This window comes from Nannospalax galili, unplaced genomic scaffold (genome assembly GCF_000622305.1).
Source record: "Nannospalax galili isolate Female #2095 unplaced genomic scaffold, S.galili_v1.0 scaffold611, whole genome shotgun sequence".
NCBI lineage: Eukaryota > Metazoa > Chordata > Mammalia > Rodentia > Spalacidae > Nannospalax > Nannospalax galili.
In genome coordinates this window covers 1687156-1708314 of record NW_008330486.1, presented here as the reverse complement: position 1 = coordinate 1708314, position 21159 = coordinate 1687156, and the positions used below count along the sequence as shown (strand labels likewise).

At 35.3% G+C, this 21159-nt stretch overlaps 1 protein-coding gene and 1 non-coding gene across 3 annotated transcripts in view; one reads left to right on the top strand and one right to left on the bottom strand.

Moving 5' to 3' along the window:
- The window catches only part of Znf280d (zinc finger protein 280D), a 105600-nt gene that overhangs the window by 4269 nt on the left and 80172 nt on the right, over positions 1–21159 (bottom strand). For both annotated transcript variants that reach the window (XM_029570720.1, XM_029570717.1), the window contains 2 exons: positions 8507–8552; positions 1441–1496 (listed from right to left, as the gene is read on the bottom strand). In XM_029570720.1, coding sequence (XP_029426580.1) covers positions 1441–1496; positions 8507–8552 — 102 coding nt within the window. The remainder of the gene's footprint in view (positions 1–1440; positions 1497–8506; positions 8553–21159) is intronic.
- Positions 17325–17434, top strand: LOC115072874. Its single transcript, XR_003851874.1, has one exon. It is a non-coding gene; the product is annotated as a small nucleolar RNA SNORA72 (small nucleolar RNA).

Genomic DNA, 21159 nt, shown 5'->3' with positions numbered 1-21159 from the left:
AGTGGCACATCCATGATGCAACCTCTACACCTAACAACACAGAATAAGGGGTAAAGAAAACACTAATGTATCTTTCAGTTCTCACCAATGAAGCTCCCTAGAAACACAAAAGGCCACAAACGGTCAAAGCATAGAGAATAAGAGTCTGCAGAGTGTGGGTCCTTGGACAGGTCTCCTATATTAACTTCACCCACCCAGGACTCAGGGACCATTGCAGAAGATGGGGTGGAAAGACTGTTAAGAACCAGGGAGGAGGTACACAACCATATGGAAATAGAGGGACCTGGGACCTTGCTTGTATGAACCTACAGCAATGGTGTCAGCATGCACAAGAACCATGTAATCTCAAGCAGATAAAACCCCAGTACAGGACTATGGAAATGGGCATCAGGCCTAATCTTACTCAGAATTATTGGCAGCTGATTACTGCCGGGTGAGGAAACACTGATCTTAAAGGAAGTAAGTCTAGATAGGCTGACTAGACCTCAGTGGATGAACTTGTACTGAGGGACGTCCAGGGACACTAACTTTGACATGATAGGTCTTAACACAAATGACAGAATGCATGAATTCCAGTGATGGGGTGGGGAGGACTATGGGAGTTTGCCAATGGGAAGAGGGTATAAAGATGATTAAGATGTACTACATGAAATACACAAAAATTCAATTAAAAATTTACCAAAAAAAGAGAGAAAGATTTTGCTTTGGGCATCAAACTATCTTAATTAAAACTCATTAATTATAATTACTCAGATAATTTTCTTGGGTTTCACTGATCAATTATATTATAGCTGAAACACATATTATTTTCCTCATTTCAAATTTGTAAAATTGATTTGTTTATCAAGGTCATATAGATTAACTATAATTTACAGAAGATTTTAAGTACACAAATGACGTGTATACTTTTCCTAACTGCTTAAAATTAGTTGAATTTCCTTGCTCAGAACTCTTAGAAAACTGCTAGAGAGGGTTAGACAATTTTACCAGTTTAGTCTAAGAAGCACCTTGATAAGTCCTTATTCAATATTTTACTTTTGGGAGATGAGAGTTTATTCTTATCAGATTAATGAGTAACCTATTATAAAATATATAGCATAAAGATAGAAATGGGAAAATTATATAATTTAACTGTCTTATAATTTGTAGCATCTTGTCATTGTTTCCATTAATAAAGCTTTTTTAAATGTTAACATTTATAATAAAGACTAAATTTTTATAATTTATTAACTTTTTATACTTTATAAATTTATAATGTAATGGACATGCTTAAGATTTCAAAACCTATTGAATCTTGTTAAAAGTTTGAAATTCCAACTAAAAATACCATGTAAAAAATTCAAATAACTCTTTGCCAGTTAACAATAAAGTATAATCAAACCAAGTGCTATTTTATTTCTTTTTATTTAACAAAGAGATTAATTTTTCCTTTACATTTACCTTTTAGCATCTGATGCTCCTGTTTCTCCTTCAGCTGTTTTATGTCTTGCATTTCCCTGAAACAATAAAACTTTTTTACATTTAAGGCTAAACAAAGTAGTAGTAGTAGTAGTGCACTAAATGTTCTGGATAGAAGAAACTTAAGTGCACATTCTAATACACTAAAGAAATAGATAATGAACTTTCCAATCTTAAGTGTGCATTAGAACAATTCTTATAATAAACAGGACTAATTTTTTTTCAAATCCTTAACAATTTCAGTGTACCGAAAGGTTCTGAGTCAAGGTCAAGAAGCAGTTATCGGGGCTGTTGAGGTTAAGCTCAGAGGTTAAGAGCACTGGCTGCTCTTGCAGAGGACTGGGGTTTGATTTCCAGCACCCCCACCGTAGCTAACAACTCTCTGTAACTCCAGTTCCAGGAGATCTGATGCCCTCTTCTGACCTCCTCGGGCACTGACATGGGTGCACTTCCATACATGCAGGCAATACACTCACACACAGAAAATAAAAATAATAATAAAAAAGAAGCAGTTATCCAATTATATGAAGAACTATTTCCTTAATATTTTTTCACATGTGAACTATGATTACTTGGATAGGAAACTAGCTGAAATCTGAACCTGAGTAACAAGGTGATTTGTTCAGTATTTTATATAAAGTGCAGACACTTAGAAAAAATACTTTTGAAGCTTTGGTTTCATATTTAAGAATTATAATTCTTCTATAATGTCAAGAATATGTAACAGAAGGTAAACTGAAAAATATATCTTCTTATTTCAAATATCAAAAGAAAGAATACATAAAACTTCAGGATACAGGAAGCAACTAACATTATATAACAACCACCAGTTACGAAGCCCACATGATGTGCTAAGTATGTGTTAAGAACTTAACATCCATAGTCTCACATATTAGATGTTACAAGTGACATTTTTACAAATGAGAAATAATTGGATTAAACAGAATCCAAGGGAATACAGCAAGTCATCAAGAATGAAATCTAGGTCTAGTTCTTAACCCCTGTAGCAGACTGACTCAAACCTGTGAAATGGATGTCTTAACTAGTCACACACATTCGTCTCCTCATCCTCCCCAAGCTCTGCTAAAATGAGAGCAAAGAAATAGAAGATCTTCACTCAGAAAAACCAAGGAAATGCCAAACATTCTTATTACTAAAGAAATCGCAACAAAGTTCTAGCAGTTGCAGGAATGGCAAACGACTTAGAGGTATGGTGGAGGCTATAGTGACAAGCCTGCAACAGGGCAGTGGTGCAAGGAGAGTCACTTTGGCCAAAGAAACTAACACATACGGTGTTTAAAGGAAGTATATGAAAGCCAAAACCTGAAGCATAGGAACTGCCAGGAATGTAGCAGCTCCTTCAACTCTCACAAAAGGCACCTAGCTTTCCCTTAGCACTGGGGCTAACAATTAGTTCTCTGAACTACACGGTCAAGACTTGTGAACACTAGAAACAGCAAATGGTAGCCAGAACTGAGAGAAAATAGATTTGGATTTTGAAACATTTCCTATAACGACTATGGGAGCAATCTTCAAAGAACCTTAAGATTGGCACCTGATTTTTCTACAATCAACTCTAAACAGTATCAACATAGTGTTGACATTGAACACATACAAATCTAAGAGGTAAATTCACATTAAAATTCCCATCAATGGGTCTGAAAGCATGACTCACAGACACCTGGGGAATCCAAGGCACTTATTAGGAATTAAGTCACAACTGAACACAAGACAAAAACAGTGGGGGATAAACAGCGGGCACCTTAGCACTGTGTTTGTGTCTCATTACTGCACACAGCAGTCAAACTAATTTTATTAAATCCCTTGTTTTTTTTTCATTGCTGAAGACTGAACCCAGGGCCATGTGCATGGTAGGATGGTGTTCTACTGTTGAGCTACATCTCAGTGCCTTGAGTCTCCATCTTTGTTAATATTCTCTGCATATGTATAAAGCCCTGGGGTCTGGGACTGGGTTATGAGCTGAACATAGACTTCCTCCCCACAGAATATCATTTTTGTTTTAAAGGAATGCAAACTATGGCTATTTTGACTTGGATATTCAGAAGACATTTTTATAATAGCAAAATGAGCTTTCCATATCAAGGAAAACAATTCATAACACTTACTGATGACAGGAAAAATTTATTTGGGAAAACTCATATGTACCACTGATGAGGGTAATGATAGTATTAGTAACTATGATTGCTTGATATTATACAATGGAGCATGTCAACATTCAGTAGACCTATCTAACTCAGTGAACCAAGTACTTTTAAATCAATAGTACAGGGCTTATGCATAGATAGAAGATCTATTTAAAATACAGAATTTCTGAGGTAAAAAGAGCAGCATTCTTAGAAGTGACTGATATGTGACTACATAAATGAGGAGTCAGGGTAACAATTTTATTCTAAAGGGAGAAAGTGAGGAAAAGCATTAGAAATCAAGAAAGATGGACAACCATACTGCAGGAGTCACAACCATACTGCTGGAGTCACAGAAGGGCCACAATAAGAAAGAGCAGTAAACAGAGCGAGACCCCAGCTCCAGCCCCTCCCTCTAGGGATGGAAGCTAAAGCTACACCAAAAGTAAGCCAGGCAGTCTTGCTGAGGATGGACTGGAGGTTTCAGTCACAGGATAAACCCACAGTCGTAAATCCAGTAGGGGATTCAGTATGATTGACTCTTCCTATGTGACCAACCAGCACTGGAGAAGAAATCCATTTTGCCACTCCATATTTCATCCCAATACTACCAGACACCATTTTGGGAGAGGATCTATTGTTTGGGCCTGAGCTACTCCAGGGACCTAAAAAGGAACAATCACAAGTCAGGGAACCTGGAGACACTATCACAGAGAAGAAAGTGGGAGGTGGACAAACTGAGAGTTTAGACAGCAGGGGGCTTATGTGACAAAGGGTTGAAGGTCAGTGGAGAGCCTGATATACACTTGTGGAGCCTGATAGCAATGGATTGTGACTGGGGGCGGGGCAGTGGGGGGTGATTGTGCCGACTCTAGAGATGCCATGTGAGGCCTGCTGCCAAAGACTGAGAAATTTGGGCACCCTCCCCCAACTTTCCCCAGGATAGTGCACTGCTGGGTGGGATCTGAAACCACTTAGTTCTCCAGTTCTTTGGTGCACAGCAGAGTCTGATTGCTTCCCACACTCTTTGATGCCCTCAGGAGAAATTTCTCAACTTGGATGCTGGCCAACCGAGGATGTACAAGATGGTGGGCTCTGGAGCAAGTAAGAACCTGCCTAGCTCACAGTACACAAAACTAAGTGTGGTCACCAGTGGCTCTTAGTACACAAAGAAAGGAAGCTTCCAAAGAATATGAAGCACCGAGAAACAACTGGCTGTGACAGAACAGTATGGCAGAGACGAGGCTCCAGGTTCAAACCAGCCACTGGCCACACCAATATTAGAGAACCAGGAAGAAGCCTCTACAGTCATCGTTTAAAAAATACTTTCTTTTTGACTGTATTTTCATTATTTTTCCTTTTTGTTTCTCTTTTCTTTTTCTTCATTCTTTCATCACTTTTCCCTTTTATTTAATCTTAATTCTTTTTTCATTTCCCCCTTTACTTGCCCTGCTTATTTCACTTATATTAACTGACTTTAATTTCTAACCTCATGGCTTACTCAACACTTTCTGCCATTTAATTATTTTTTTAATTACTCTGTGTGTGTGTGTGTGTGTGTGTGTGTGTGTGTGTGTTTACCACAGTGCACATATGTTTAGCTCAGAGGACAATATGCAAGATTCCATTCTCTCCTTCCACCATGTGAACGCCCAGGATCAAACTGGTCTGGGCTTGGCAGCATTATTCAACAGCCTTTCCCTGCAGGGCCATCTTATTGACCCATGCCATTTTATTTTCTATTGATTATTAGTGAAACAGCAGTTGCCTTTCATTGATTTTGCTGCATTTCTATATGTGGTTTGTTTGCTGATGCTGTTATGGCGGTCTGTCTTCTCTTCTTGGAGTAGTGCTGCAGACTGAGCCCTCCAAGAGAAGGCTGCTCAGTTCTAAGTAAAAGATATTCATCTCAACAGATGTGTCAATCACAGTTCAGAAACACAAGAAACATGAAAAAGCAAGGCAACATTATTCCTCTAAGAGATCATATCTCCAAAGTAAACAAATTCAAAGACTCTGAAATGGACAATACTGTATAAAAGTTAAGAAATTCTAGTTCCAAAAATGACTGATGACCTCTAAAAGGACAGAAAGTCATCAATGTGGATGAGGAATTCAGTAAAGGAAACAGAAAACACAAAAACAAAACCAGAAACTTTAGAAATGAAAACCACGATCAACCAAAAAACAATAGAAATTATCACTAACAGACTAGATTAAGCAGAAGAAAGAAGATCAGGGATGGGAATGGGGCCAAGGAAATACTATATTCACACATCATTGAAGGGAAAAAAACAAACAAGAAGACAAGATGACAGACCATACCACAATTTTCAGTAACTCGGGAACATGACCAAGAATCCAATCCTAAGAATCCATGGATAATATGCCTGGGTTAGAAGGAGCTAAGATATAGAAAAAAGACAGAAACCTATTCAATGAAATTACAGCAGGAAAACCCCCAAATTGAGTAAAAGATACAGGTATCCAAGTATATATCCAAGTATAAGACATATTTAGAATTCAATAGACATGACCAGAAACAACTCTCCATTTCACAATATTGTTGAAATGCCTAGGCTACAGCACAAAGAAATAATATTAAAAAGCTTTAAGAGTTAAACCAAAACTCATAAAGGCAAACACTTAAGAATAAAACGAAATCTCTCAGTAGAAACCCGACGCCAGGAAAGCGTGTGATGATACAGGTGAAAGCCTGAGAATAAGTAACTTCCAACCAAGATTATTATATCCAGCAAAGTTAATGTGTAAAATGATGGAGATATAAAGACGTTCCAAGAAATTTAGAAGCACAATTTGTGAGTATTAAGGCAGCATTGCCAAAGATACTTAAAAGAATCCTAAGACAATCCTAAGACAGTCTTGATTATGAGAGCTTAGGAAAGAGCTTAGCAAAGCATCAAACCAGTAATACCTGAGATGAATAAGTATAAAAGAAAAGAACAAACAACATTTGAACAGACCACAAAAAACAATCAACAAAATTATGGGAATCAGCAAGTAACATGCAATAATAATTCAATGTTAGATTATAATTATGAACTAATAAGTACAGACCAAATTTGCCATAATTATTTTAGGTGAGAAATACTGGCTTCTACCACCTTACATATACCTAATGTTTCATTTCATTACCACATCTCTCCCTGCCAAGAAACTTTTATTGATCTTTTTGAGACAGAGTCTCCCTGTAGCCCCAGCTGGCCTGGAACTCACTATGCAGACCACGCTGGCCTCGAACTCAAGAGATCCACCTGCCTCTGCCTCCTGAGTGCTAGGGTTAAAGGCATGCGCCACCACGCCCAGCTCAAAATAAACTTTTTTGTAAATATCATCTTTCTAATTAATAATTTCATAAGGTACACTACTATCTTTTGGGTTTTTTGTTTGTTTGAGACAGGATCTCATAAATTCCATGCTGGTCTTGAGCTTGTTATGAAGACAAAGACAGCCTTCTGCTTCCACTTTACACATGTGTGGATTATATGAGTATATGGTTTATGGTGCTGAGGATGGGACCCAGGGTGCTTCATGCATGCTAGGTAAGCACTCTATCAACCAGCTGTATCCCTAGCCCCATAGTTTTGTTCAATTTTTCCACACATTTTCTTCTTATGAACATTGTACCAATTCACTGTTTAATGCTATATTTGTTTGAAAAGCTTAGTATAAATTGATAATATTTAATTTTACTGGTTCATTTAGTGAAATAATTTAATCTGTACAGTGATAATATTTAACAATCAAATAGCCACATACAACATTTATATGAAAAATGCATCGATAATAACAAACCGTTATGGATTATGTATGAATCTATAATTATTGAAGATGGTGATGTAATGACAACAGTAACAGGATCATGGGAACTCTATTGGAATCAATTGATTGGTCCTGAATTCATAATCTGATTGCATCATTGGGAGGTGATGGAACTTTCCATTTGCTTCACAGTACTACAGACTGAAGCTATTTCAATGAGAACAACAAAAAGGAAAAGAAAGAATGGGTTGGGGGGTGGAAACCAAAACAAGGCATTTAAGAATAGGGGCTAACATCAAGTAGCTTAATAGATGTAAAATTAGAATCCAGAAGTAGTAGGTAAGGACAGTTGAGAAAGTATTAAGACAACAATAAGAAAAAATAGTAAGATAAACCAAATAATAAGCCAAAATAATTTAAAACACAAACAGGCACACATATAAATAAGCAAATGAATAAAATAGACTTGGGATGCTGTGTTCAAATTGGTGCAAACAAACATAAAATCTTAGGGGAAACCAAAGAAAAATGACACATTACATAGAGAGAAACGAGAATAATAATTAGAATAAGACATCTTGTCAGAAAATAGGCAAGCCAAGAGATGACAAAATTCTTTAAACTACTGAAAGAAAATAACTCTTCATCCAGAAATTTATTCCCACCAAGAATATCTCTCAAAGAAAAATTTTTTAAAGCAAAAAACCTGGGGAAAATTAATTACCCGTGGGCCTGCAAAATAAAGTACTTTAAGGAAATTCTTAAAGTAAAAGAGATGAAACAGAAACAGAAAGTCAGTTAAATGAAAAGCATTAGAAATGGTAAAAAAGAAAAACATAAATCATTTTTAAGTTTGTTTTGTTTTGTCTTTTTGAGACTCCCTATAGCAATAGCTGGCCTAGAACTTGCTATGACGACCAGGTTGGCCTTGATCTCACAAAGATCTGCTTGCCTCTGCCTCCCAAGTGCTGGGATTCCAGGCGCGCACCACCACATCCAGTTAATTATTTTCTTTATAACATACCAATAACTGCTGCTGACATTTTTATGATTGAATTTTTAATTGTGTTAATAATTCCTCCAAATGTAAAAATCAAGTTATGAAATAAAACAAACTTTACCTTAGACACAGATTCTTGTCCCTTAGTGGGAGCTTCATTTTTAAATCTTAAAAACAAAATAAGTATTGATTATTTTATATTATACTTACAACTGGAAAATATGAAATAGATTTTTGGCATACTTAATTAAAATGTAAAACTAAACCAATGCACAGTTTATACTAGAACAGTGAATGATGCTTGTAAATATTTAAAGAAAAAATAAAGTACACAAGAATAAACAACAGACTTAGTGAATATGCTAAGTAAATAAATAAAAAAAATGTTCTTCAGACTAGGTCTGTGGCTCAGGGGTAGAGTGCTTGTCAAGCCATGTATGAGAACCTTTGGTTTGATCCCCAAGGAAAAAGAAAAGGTGGGAGGAGGGACACAATAAGGGGACATGAACTTCTTCCCTCTCTAAAAACAACAGAGCTAAATTGTTTATTTGCTAAATATAAACTTTTAAAAAGACATATCATGTTAAACATTTTTAAAGAAGCACTTTAAAAATGAAGTGATCTATATGCAAAAGACATCATATATTAGTAAAACAATTTTAAAGAAACACTTTAAACATGAAAAATGATCTATATGCCTATATATAATATGCACTAGTACTTATTGATTTTAGGACTAAAAGAGATAATTTTTATCTGTTACAAAACACAATGTGACAAACCTATTTCAATATATATTATATTTAACTTACTCTGGAAGCAGTAAAATAACAGAAAAAATTAGAATTTTGAGGTTAAGTCCTCATAAAAACCATCATAAGCATTGCTTAAAGCATACATTTTTAAAAATTCTTGATTGCCCAAAAATATTAATTGTAACATAGTATTAACAAAGGTACATGACATATCTAAAATCTTGAAAACTCAATATAAAAGCTAGCTTTTCTAAAGGATCTTTGTCTTACAAACTTCTGAGGACTAAATATTCTTGATAGTCTATACTGACTTCAATTTTCATGTGCCTAAGTAGGGGAGCCTAGCTGACCTGAAATCCATAAACGAAGAGTAAAATGATTCATAATTTTATAAAGCCCAGGAATATTTAACATAGAGAAACTATTATGGCAAATTTCATGAACAAGAAAGAAGCTATCTAACAGAAATACCAACTACCCTAAAAGTTTTTTCCACAGTTAGTCAGTGAGTGATGGACTGGGTATAAACTCTCCTCTGCCACCCTCTGTAAGGATGGATTTTAAGGAGGTATAGGCAGCTGGGCACAACGCAGTAGTAGAGCATTTGCTTCACAAACCCCCAGTGCTATCACTGAAGAAAAAAAAAAAAGAGAAAAGCTATAATTGCAAATGCTTTGCTAGATAGCAATAACTGTATATTATTTAGCAAATAACTGTATATTATATTTAGCAAATAACTATTTATCTACAGTTATTAAATGAGATTGGAAACAAAACAGATCATGTTTTTTTTGTTGAATCACTCTGCTAGAAGCATGTAACAATTTGCAATTAATCTGTTAAAATCAAAAGAATAAAAATTGCACAAAAAAATGAAAACACAAATTTCAGTTCCTTTCTGTGTTAAAGATTTTAGAATTGTTTTAAATATTTAAATATGAGCAATGACATACATGAAAATATTATGTAAATTATATAGTACAACTTCATTGCTTTAATGAATTATATGGGAAAATAATAATAGCTTTATAAATACTATGTATAAATAAGAAAATAAAACATTTGTTTGAAAAAGCAGAAATTTTACTAATGAAATTTTGAAATCAAGAATTTCTCCATTGTAACTGACTTTCATTTCTAAGTAATCATCTTAAACTCAGTTTGAAAAACTGAAGCAAACTGGTCAAAGTATTTTAAAGTATTTAAGGTTTTTCCTCTTACCATACTATTGAAAATGCTAACAAAGACCTTAGATTCTTAGTAAAAAGCAGTATTATCATTCGTAGTCACCTCCACGTCTATAGTAATAAATAAATCTTATTCAGCAAAGAAAACAAAAGCCATTAAGTACGTTTAACTACTATTTCAGGAATTTCAAGCAGGGAAAGTGAGTCCTCTTAATAACTGCATTAGGATGTTGGTAAAGGAGATTTTTGTTACTTTTTGTTATACTGGTTAGGAAAATAAGAGGAGAGAGTACAAGATGTTTCTAAGTAACCAGCACTAAGAGACTTATTATCACAATCTTACTTTATGCTTTTACCATGCTAGTAGTCTCTTTATAGGACAGAATTGTAATAATCAGTAAGACTTAGAAAACCAACTCTAAAATAAATCAGAAATGTACACTTTAAATTACATCATTATAAATTTATCACCAGAAAATACACTACGATTTTACAACCATAAAAATATACTTTAAGATTCATAAATTTTAATACAAGTTGCTAATATTACCATTTACTCATTTGGAAAAGAAAACTATAATTTTGTACCTAAAGATATTAAAGATACTTGCTGAAATAATTATACTTTGAGATGTAGTCAATTTACTAAGCTCAAAGTTCTAAGCTAATAATCTGCCACCAGATGATTACACTTCTCACTTGTGAATGCTGTAATACTGCTTTTACAGAAAAACGTAGTGTAGTATTTAAAACAAATACTAAGATTTCATGACCAAGAGAAAAGAAATACTAACTGGCAAGTGATTTCACCATTAGTTATTAGATTTGAAAATAAGTAACTTTTCTTGTTCAAAGAAACCTGTTGAAATAGATTTCTGATGTAAGAAGGATAATCCCTTTCCTCTTAAGTCTAAAATGAAATGAACTAGGATGAGCCTAGTTGCATGTTTCTGCAGATCATATACACAACACAAGGTTACACATAGAGTAATGTTCTGGTTCAATTACAGTATCATGTTCGTTTGAGGTTTCATTACTATAAATATACCATGCGGTGAGGGAAAGAACCACAAGAAGGAAATACTCAGGTTCATTTCAGGTAGGTCCATTCTTTGTTTCTAATTAACGTTCAAAAGTCCAAAACTTCAATGCTAATTTAAAAAAAATACAAACTTCAATTTAAGAAGTTTTGTGAAAAGGGGGCTGTGGAGATGGCTCAGTGGATGAAGTATTTGCTGCCTGAGCATGAGGACCTGAGTTCAGATCCCCAGCACCCATGTAAAAGCAAAGGAAGATGTACACGTCAGTGGTAAAAACAACCACTTTAAGAGAGTCAAGGCTAAACATAGTCATCACCAGATTAAGAAATAAAGTAAATAAATAAAGTAAAGCACCAAGTATATCTTTCTGATCATTTTCTTTGAGAAGTGTTAATAGACTGATGTGGGTACAAGCTAAACATTTACCACACTCCACACACTCCAGTATACAAAGTGTTCTAATCCAAAGAAAGAGTGTCCTCTTGAGTTCAACATCAAGGAAAACACACTGCAACAAGAATTCAGAAAAACGTGAAAACTTTTAGAAAAGAAACTGATATGATGCAATGGCTTCTCAAAAGACTGAGCCAGTGTGATGGGGAGACAGGAAAGCATGTAGCAAAGAGAACAGTGAAATTTTGTTTTGTAGGAAGAGCAGGAGTTAGCAAAGTAGAAAGTCATCAGAACAGGAGAAACCAAACCAAACCAAACAAACTACCAAGAAACAAGATGGCAGAGACATAACTCCATTATATGGTCTCATATTGCAGAAACAGGGCAAAAAGAAAAAATAAAACAGTAGTCAAAGATAAAACTGAAGAGACAGCTAAGGTGACTTCAGGGAAGATCTTGATTGCTATATTCCAGTGTCCATACTAAGAACTTAAGGCGAAAAGAGAAGTATGACCAGATGTGCATTAGTAGAAAGACAGGCAAGTTCCAGTAGGCAAAAACAGTTACTCTCTTAACTAAAATAGCACCTGTGTCAATGGAGCACAGGAAGGCTTAGAGACATGGAAAGTTAGAGCCAGCAGAATTCAAGGATCTACCAGACAAAAGTACACAAGGTGAAAGAAACCCAATCCACCCCAATGTCTGCCTTGAGTAGTCAGAACATGATAAAGACATTAAGATAAGGAATTCAGGGAGCATGAAGTATTTTTGCAGGAAAAAATGAATTCAGCTTTGGATGTACAAAAGGTTGTGATGCCTGTAAAACATTCACATATAAGTATTGACCACTCCAAGTATTTTTATCCAGGGAACTTCGAAATCATTAGTAGTTTTTCAATAAGTTGATAAAATTCAGAAATACAGTATATTAGACTAGAGTCTAATTGATAGTCCTAAGAGATATAATATATTACACACCTGCCCTCATCTCACAGATGAGAAAACGAGGCCTAAAATGCTAAATAGTATTATATATTATATTAATATATTAATAATAGTAATAGAATTATATTATATACTAATATTATAATAGTAATAGAACCAGGATTAAGTATATGATTACAATATATTTCTATTGCATTGCTTCATAGCAGATTCCTCTCCTGTGAATCAGGCTCCCTTATGATCATGCTAGAAAAAGTGAAAAAAGCTAACTTCTCTGTCTCAAAATGTTTTGCACTCTAAAACATCCTTCAGTATGACTGTCAAGTCCATGTCATTCTCTGATCTAATATACTGTTGCCCATACATCAGAAATACTGCCCTACAATTAGGAAGCTAGATTACTGTCCCAAGTGACTATCACTTGTTGCCTACCATCCTGTGGAAAGAGGACTACATGCAGAAGCTGGGCCTTACCAGTTCCTTCGCTAATCAACCAAGGAAGGAAGAAGTCCATCTAGACAAAGGTACAACCAGAGTGCAATAGTGATTTCATTTCCAAAGACTGCCAGAATTCAACTTGAGATTATGTAACAGTTTGACCTACACCAAATTATTTGATTTACTGTAACTCAGTTTTTCATGACCTCAGGATAATGACAGCTCTTATAAATTTGTGAGAATGGGTAAATAAATGCAAAATACTTGGGTGAGTTTCTGACACATTTCATGTGATCAATAAATGTTGCCTATTATTATTGCTATGGGGTGAGTGAAACAATCTTCCTGTTCAGCACTTCAGCGTGTACAACATAGACTAAGTATCTAAGTATCTCCACTGTTTTCATCTTCTGTGCTTCCACCACACCCTCAAACATATCTGGCATTAATTTTGATTGTCAGTCTACTGTAGAACTAGCTTTATTTTCACTAGTGTGAAATTATATCTGGCATTAATTTTGATTGTCAGTCTACTGTAGAACTAGCTTTATTTTCACTAGTGTGAAATTATTTCAACTCAACATCTGAGTTTAATTTGGTCATCAAAAACTGGTCACCCAATCATCCAGTGGGCTGGGGTTTAACGGCCCAGTGGTGGGACACTTGCTCTAGCATATGCTGGGCTGGGGAGACCACTCAGCAATAAAGTTACTGCTCAGCAGTACAGGCATAACTCTGGTACTGGACTAGGAAAGGAGCCTAGCATGCAAAAGGCCCTAGGTTTGACCTCCAATGCTGAAATAAAGAAATGTTAAAAAGCAGAAAAATCATTGTAGATAGAAAGAAAACTAAGGAACAAACAAAACGTCTGTTTGCAAAAAATGTAAAGAAAAATAAGATCACCAATGGAGGCACAATTAATGCCAGAAGGGCTCTACTCTTTATTATTATTATTATTATTGATTTTTTGCAATGTGGAATTCCACTCAGCATATTTCCTTTATTGTTTATAAAGAACCACCCTCTACTAGAAGACTGAAAAAGTCACAGTAACCTCAGAATCAATGTTAGAGGTTGACACAGCTTGTCCAAAATGGACAAGGAAGTTCATCTTTCCATCTCTCTTGGTCTCCCTGCTTCCCTGCTTAGCACAGTTGTCAACGGCAGAAGCCTAAGCCTCCAGAAAACAATCTCCTTTCATGTACAGTTCCTACCTATTTGGCTTGGAATTTCACATTACAGCTACATGCACTATATCTACTTTGATATGGAAAAAAATATCCGAGTTTTTGAAGATTTGGTTTGAGATATTAGTGACTAATCCAGGAGGAAGATCTCCCGGTATCTCCAATCACACACAGTTACATTTGAGAGGTTTATAGAAGGGAGGGGGGGGTTCCCAAATGAGCTCACAGCTCAGATGGGCTTGTTCTTTATCCCATGCTAACTTAAATATAAAAAATGAATCTATGACATTTACAACATCTAAGACTCTACAACTTAAGATTATGACTAGAACCAGTAATAACTCCAACTTTGGTCAGAAATTCACAGGAAATAAAGGACTAGCCCCTTACATATTATTCCACGTCCACAGATTCAGTAAATGTTTTTTTAAACAAAACAGTATTTTCTAATGTAAAGGTGTAAGAAAAAAAGTTGCCTCTGCCAATAGCAATTTGCTTACTACCTGCATACATGAAAAGTGATTTACCAACGGGAGAGACAGACTCTAGATAGGTTGACTAAACGCTAGTGTGGATGAAATTACACTGAGGGACATCTCAGGACACTAATTTTACATAATAGGCCTTAACACAACCGACAGAATGTATGAACTCCAGTGGGGGGCGCTATGGGAGGTGCCAAAGGGGAAGGGGAAGTGGGGTATAAGGATGATTTTATGTATGAAATACACAGAAATTCAATAAAAGAAAGAAAAGTGATTAACTTACACATAGTGTGAACAATTTAATTGTGAAATAAGGTGGCTCTGTGAAGACATGGATTCAGTGTAGACTCAGTTTACAGCTCTGACTGCTTTATTCTGTGTTACCTTGGTAGCATGAAGCGTGTCTTCCAGTTATGTTTCCGATCCTAATACCTGACATGGTCTTGTAAGTGGATGGTGGGGTGTAACATTTAGTGCTGATAAATATATGGAAAGGTTATTTATAGTATACTATCAAAGAGGCATTGAGTTACTACTGGTGCTAAGTGTGAAACTCAGTATCTAAGTGGTTCTGAAACAAGAGGGAAGAATTCAGTTTCAAGGAAGGTTAGTTTTCTACTTTCATTTCTTCCTAGTGTTCTTCAAATCAGAGGGGTTTAATAAAGTGTAATGGACACATTTGTAACTGCAAATACATTTTACATGTCTATTAAGTCCTTATAACAAATTTGATGAAGAAACTGAGGCAGTCTGACACAAAGCAGTGAGGCAGTGGAAGAGGGTCTTTGCTTAGAACACACTTAAGAGTCACTCAGGGAACTAAATAAACACTGAAAACCATTTCAAAATATGTGTTTTAAAAATATTTTATTCAATCAATAAATGCTCATGAACTAGCCTGGCTTTCCAGGCTTGAATTATATATAATGTATTGCTCTAGATTCTTGTGCCATGAAGAAGTGCTAAGAGACTTATATTTCTCTTCTCTATTTTTTCATCAAGGAACAGCACGTTAGAAAATTTAATACTCCAATTCTGTTGTATAGTGAATCTATACTGACAGACACAGGAGAACATAGAAGAAAATGGAGACAAGGGGAACAAAGGAGCAATTTCATGACTGAGTCCAGTATTACCTCTAACACTGGAGAAAAGTAGATTATTTAAAAAAATTACTTCACTACTCTAAACATAGTTCATAGTCATACAACTGCATGACTACTGCTAACCAGTACAATTATTTGCATTTTCATAAAATTAGTATGCTCAGATGCCGAGGAGCTCAGAAGGTGGGTGACTGTGACCAGTGATAGTCATGTATATAGAGATTAGAAATGCATGTGAAAACGTCTCAATGTCAAGAGCCCTGAAATGAATTTTTCTGTATGAAACTGTGTGTTTTGACAACGCAGTGGAGATCTTTTTTAAACGTTGGAACCTCATTTAATTTTATGTCTTATAGAGTTTATAATGAGTAAAAGATTATATAAGCACAATAATTCATCTGTAAACCTAGAAATGTACAGCCAATTTTGAAAGAGATGTACCCTAGCTCAGAAAAATGTTATTGAATAGGTTAATGCTGTTGTAATGAAATGCTTCTTTTAATTAAAATAAAAAAAATTAGTATTGGTGAAGCAGCTAAGGGTTTTTCGAATTGAATACTGGATAATAGTAAATTTAAAAGGTTGTCTTTAAGGAAGGAAAGCTCTAAGTTTAAAAAGGACTGTTGTCCTTCTAAAAAGAGAGGATTCTGTACTAGTTTTTAATCAGGCAGTGATTAAAACAGTTCCAGAGTCTTCAGACAAGACAGGCAGAATTATACTCAATTCAGACATTAGGAAATTGCACAACATTTAGTTAAAGCACTGCAGTGTCATTTTCACCCAGTAGATTGTAAGACTGCACTGTAAGTCAAAACAGTGAATAACCACAGTAGATAGACTGCCACTTAAGACTCAATGATGAAAAGATTCCAGACATCAGTACATAGCGGTAACAACAGCATGAGCAGCAGGAGCAGTAGTAACAGTAGCAGTGATAAAACAGCAGTGGCAGCAACAGCCAGAGCAGTAACAAGGCCAGCAGCAATAACAATGCACATTTACTATGTGCCTACTTTAAAGCCTGTGCCACATAATTTAAATATTTAGGTAAACTACTCAAATTAGTAACTAGTTAATTCCCATACATTATTTCTTCTTCTTACAGCCACCCAGAGGAATTACCATGCATCTTTCAGTGATGAAAAACCTGAGCAAGGGTTAAGAGTGTACTGAAGCTATAGCGTAATATACAACTAGGGTTAGCCTATGTCTGGGTACATTTCTTTCACAGCACCATACTGAAGAGTGGTATGGATTAACAGATTTTCAGTGTGAAGGATTAAGATCACAGGGGTCTCATATTTCAACAAATGATACAAATAGGGAGAGTAAGCATCTCCAGGTAGTCAAATACCAAGCTGATAAGAGTAAGGCTGTAGGAGGATCTCAAAATCACAAGTGGGCTGAGTATAAGATGAACCATAGGCTAAACATTTGCTATAGTAAGACCATGCACATGTCCCTAGGCCTAGTTCTTTCCCTAGGTCTGGTTTTCTAAATGCTAGTGACAAACCAGGTCATGTTATCATAGGATGGCTAAGATTCTGAGATATTTTTTGTCTTAAGAAAAGTGACAGTGCAGCTATTATGGTATTTTGCAGATAATAATGCTAATCTGCCCTCTTGTCTCAAGAACATGTAGCCACTGTAGGGAAGTTTTGTGATTTACCAGGTGCCATTAAATGAATTGTATAACTTTTATTTTCTAGGTGATTCTGATATTATTAGAAGCATGCCAGAGCAGACTGGTAAAAAGTAAACCTAGAAAGTTTTTCTTTAATAAAAACTTGGCAGAGCTAGTTTAAAAAAAAAAAAAAAGATGAACCATAAAGTAGTCGAGTACAAGGCAATATAATTCAGTGGAAGATACTGATACACATTTTAAAAAGATAGATATGCCTACAATGAACCTGAAGCATTCATAAGTATTCCCTAAAAATATAAGCTTAGTGAGCTTTAGACACCAAAAATCTATAAATGGTATAACTAATATATGCTGCGACACTAATTTGGTAGACAAGAAAAAAAGTTAGCAAAAATAATTTGTGGAATGATATAGGTTGGCTAGAATGACAAACAGACTGAAATTCAGGGCGATTCCCTCTCAGTAAAATATAGGCAGAAATAAAATCAAGGATGGTGATATAACAACAATCACAGCCACCACACCCTCATACTTCATTTCCTATACTAACCACTTTCCAAGTATCATGTGCATATACTTATTCCTTTAATTCCCCCAGTCCTTGTAAGGAGGTACTTTTGTCATCTAAATTCTATAAATAAGGAATTAGGACATAGAAGTCAGGTAACCTACCTAGAGTCACTCACATCTAGTAAATAACAAGGCATGAACTCCAAACTAAGCAATCTACTGCAGAGCCTATATGTAACTATATCATGGAGTCTGTTTAGGGTCAGGGAAGATTTAACATGGAGCTAGGTATCAAATCCTCTAACTATAACAAGGAAAATTGCCTGAAGTCACTTACAAAGGAAATAAAACTTTATAAAGTAAGAATTTAAAAAAAATATACATCTAAGTGTTATTAGCAAAAACAATGAGTCTTTCTATAAGAAAAAGTATATTTTTAAATGAAATGGAGATCTTTTTTAAAGGTTAAAAACTCAATCAATTTTGGCCAGGCATGGTGTCACACGCCTTTAATCCCAGCACTTGGGAGGCAGAGGCAGGAGGATCTCTGAGTTCAAGGCCTGCCTGGTCTACATAGTGAGTTCTAGGACAGTTGGGGCTACAGGGAGACGCTGTCTCAAAAAGACAAAAAACAAACAAACAAAACCCCTCAATTTTATGTCTTACAGGGTTTATACTGAGTTCAGTATTGTATAACTGTATTAATTCAACTGTGAACCTAAAAATTTTATGGCCACTTTTGAAAGAGATGTGTCTTTGCTCTGGAAATTGTTATTGAGTATGTTAAAGCTGTAATGAATGCTTCCTCTAAAAAATTTTTTTTTAAATTAAAAAAAATATACTTCTTAATAATAATAATTTTAAGGCCAGAAATAATAATAGTCTTGAAAAACTAGGTAAGTGGGTAGATTACTAAGAAGTTGCACAGAAAAGCTGGAAACTATGAGAGGTCCTTAAGCTTCTCTCACTGTGGACTCACAGGAGGCAACCATACTCTTCAGCAGAAGCATTCCTTCTGGCTACAATCGGAGGCACAGTAAGCTAGTAACTCATCTGCCTCTGTCACATACTTTGATTTTATAAACATAATGAGGATACCATTTTTCCTGATATAATTTCTAAAAATATGAAAATGTACTTGCTAGCATTTAATTATATACTTTACCTTATAAATGATTCATGAACATGGGTGAAATTTCTAGGAGTCCTTCTTAGCCATTATCTACACAATTACTTTTCATTTTCCAATTAAGAAGAATTATAGATCAGGATTCTACATGCTACCCTAGGAAGATTAATGTCAAGTAAGTACTGAAGAAAAAAAAATCTCAAGGACCAATAAATATTCTCTTAGACATTCACATATACAATGAAAAATACATTAGAATATCTGTTTAATTTCAACCAATGCTTCCTTGATTTACTTGACCTCAGAAAGGTTTTCCCCATACCGTGTATAAATTCTGGATATTAGTTGTACACTTCAGATTTGGAGTCAGTTATCTTTTTATAGAAATACAGCAGGATCACGTTTCTAAAAGTCCATGTAGAGTTGAACTTGCCTATGAGTAGCATGGGCATTTAATTTTCTCAAGGTCAAGAATCCTTGTTTCTACTTCTGGGAAGAGGGGTATGTGGTATTCCGAATTCACCTTCTCATAAGAACTTGATGTTAAGGTCTAACCAATCCTGAGTAACAGAACCCCAGAACTCTAAAGTGAGTACCCATGTTACACTTCCTTGCCTCCTTCATGTCTTTACTCAAAGGTCATCTCTGAGTGGGGTCTTTCCTGATCACATCTAAAAACAGTGCCTTCCAACTCCTACTTCATATTTCTTTTACTCTCTTCTCTACTTCATAATATTGAACATACTCTAATGTGCTAATTACTTTATTTACTTTTTAATTGTCTGTTTTAACCACTGGAGTGTAAGCTCCATTATGGGCAGTGATTACAGTCTATCTAGCACAGAGAGCAGTGCCTAGCATAAAGTACATGTTCAATAAGTAGTCTATGAATGAATACTTGTGATCCAAAGAGATCATAAGTATGTTTTGCCCGAAACAAGGTAAGAATCCAAACGGATACAGTCAGAATCATTTTCCTGAGAGTGGTGATGGATTCAGAGTGTACTAATTACACCTTTTACTCAGCAGTAACCCCAAAGCATACAAGCATGAAATGGCTTTATCTGATCAGGCAATCAACTACTTTGAAAACCTAATGGTAAAGACAGATTAGACTTAAGTTAAAAACTCATTAGTACTAAAAAATTCAACAAACTGCCTATAATAAACAAAATTTTGTGCTATTTTATTTAAACCATTTTTTTAAATGAAGTTACAAGTGTCACAAATAAGAGAAAATGTAGCAGGGTATTGTGGCACATGCTTATCTATAATCCCAGCACTTGGGAGGTCGAGGCAGGAGGACCATGAGTTCCAATAAGCTACATAGCAAGGCTTTATCTCATTTAAAAAGAAAATAAAGAAAAGGAAAAAATATAAAAGGAAAGGGAAAAAGGAAAGAAATAAACTTGATATATGCTATAAAAAAAGTTCTGGGGCTGGAGAGATGGCTCAGTGGTTAAGAACACTGGTTGTTCTTGCAGAAGACTGGGGTTCGAATCCCAGCACCCACATGGCAGCTAACAACTGTCTGTAACTCCAGTTCCAGGGGATCCGACAGCCTCTTCTGTCCTCCGTGGGCATTACACGACATGGGTGCACTCACCTACATGCAGGCAATACATGCATACACATAAAATAAAAATAATATAATATTTTAAAAACAACAACAACAACAAAAACCCAGTTCTGTGGTAGTGCTCCCACACTACAACACTGAGAATGGCCTTTTCTGGTCAATTTTAAAAAAATAAATGGACAAAAATGATAAAGTAATAGCAATCAGTATTTCAAGTCTACTACACAGCAGTAAGACAGTTCTGCAGGTTTTGGAAATTTCAGTTCAAAAGCTTAAGACTAATGGATTCAACCTTTTTATACTGTTAATTGCAAGGAATACAGTAAAAGAAGAGGTCATTTAAAATGGTTTTATCTGTCTCCAAAAGCACAAATG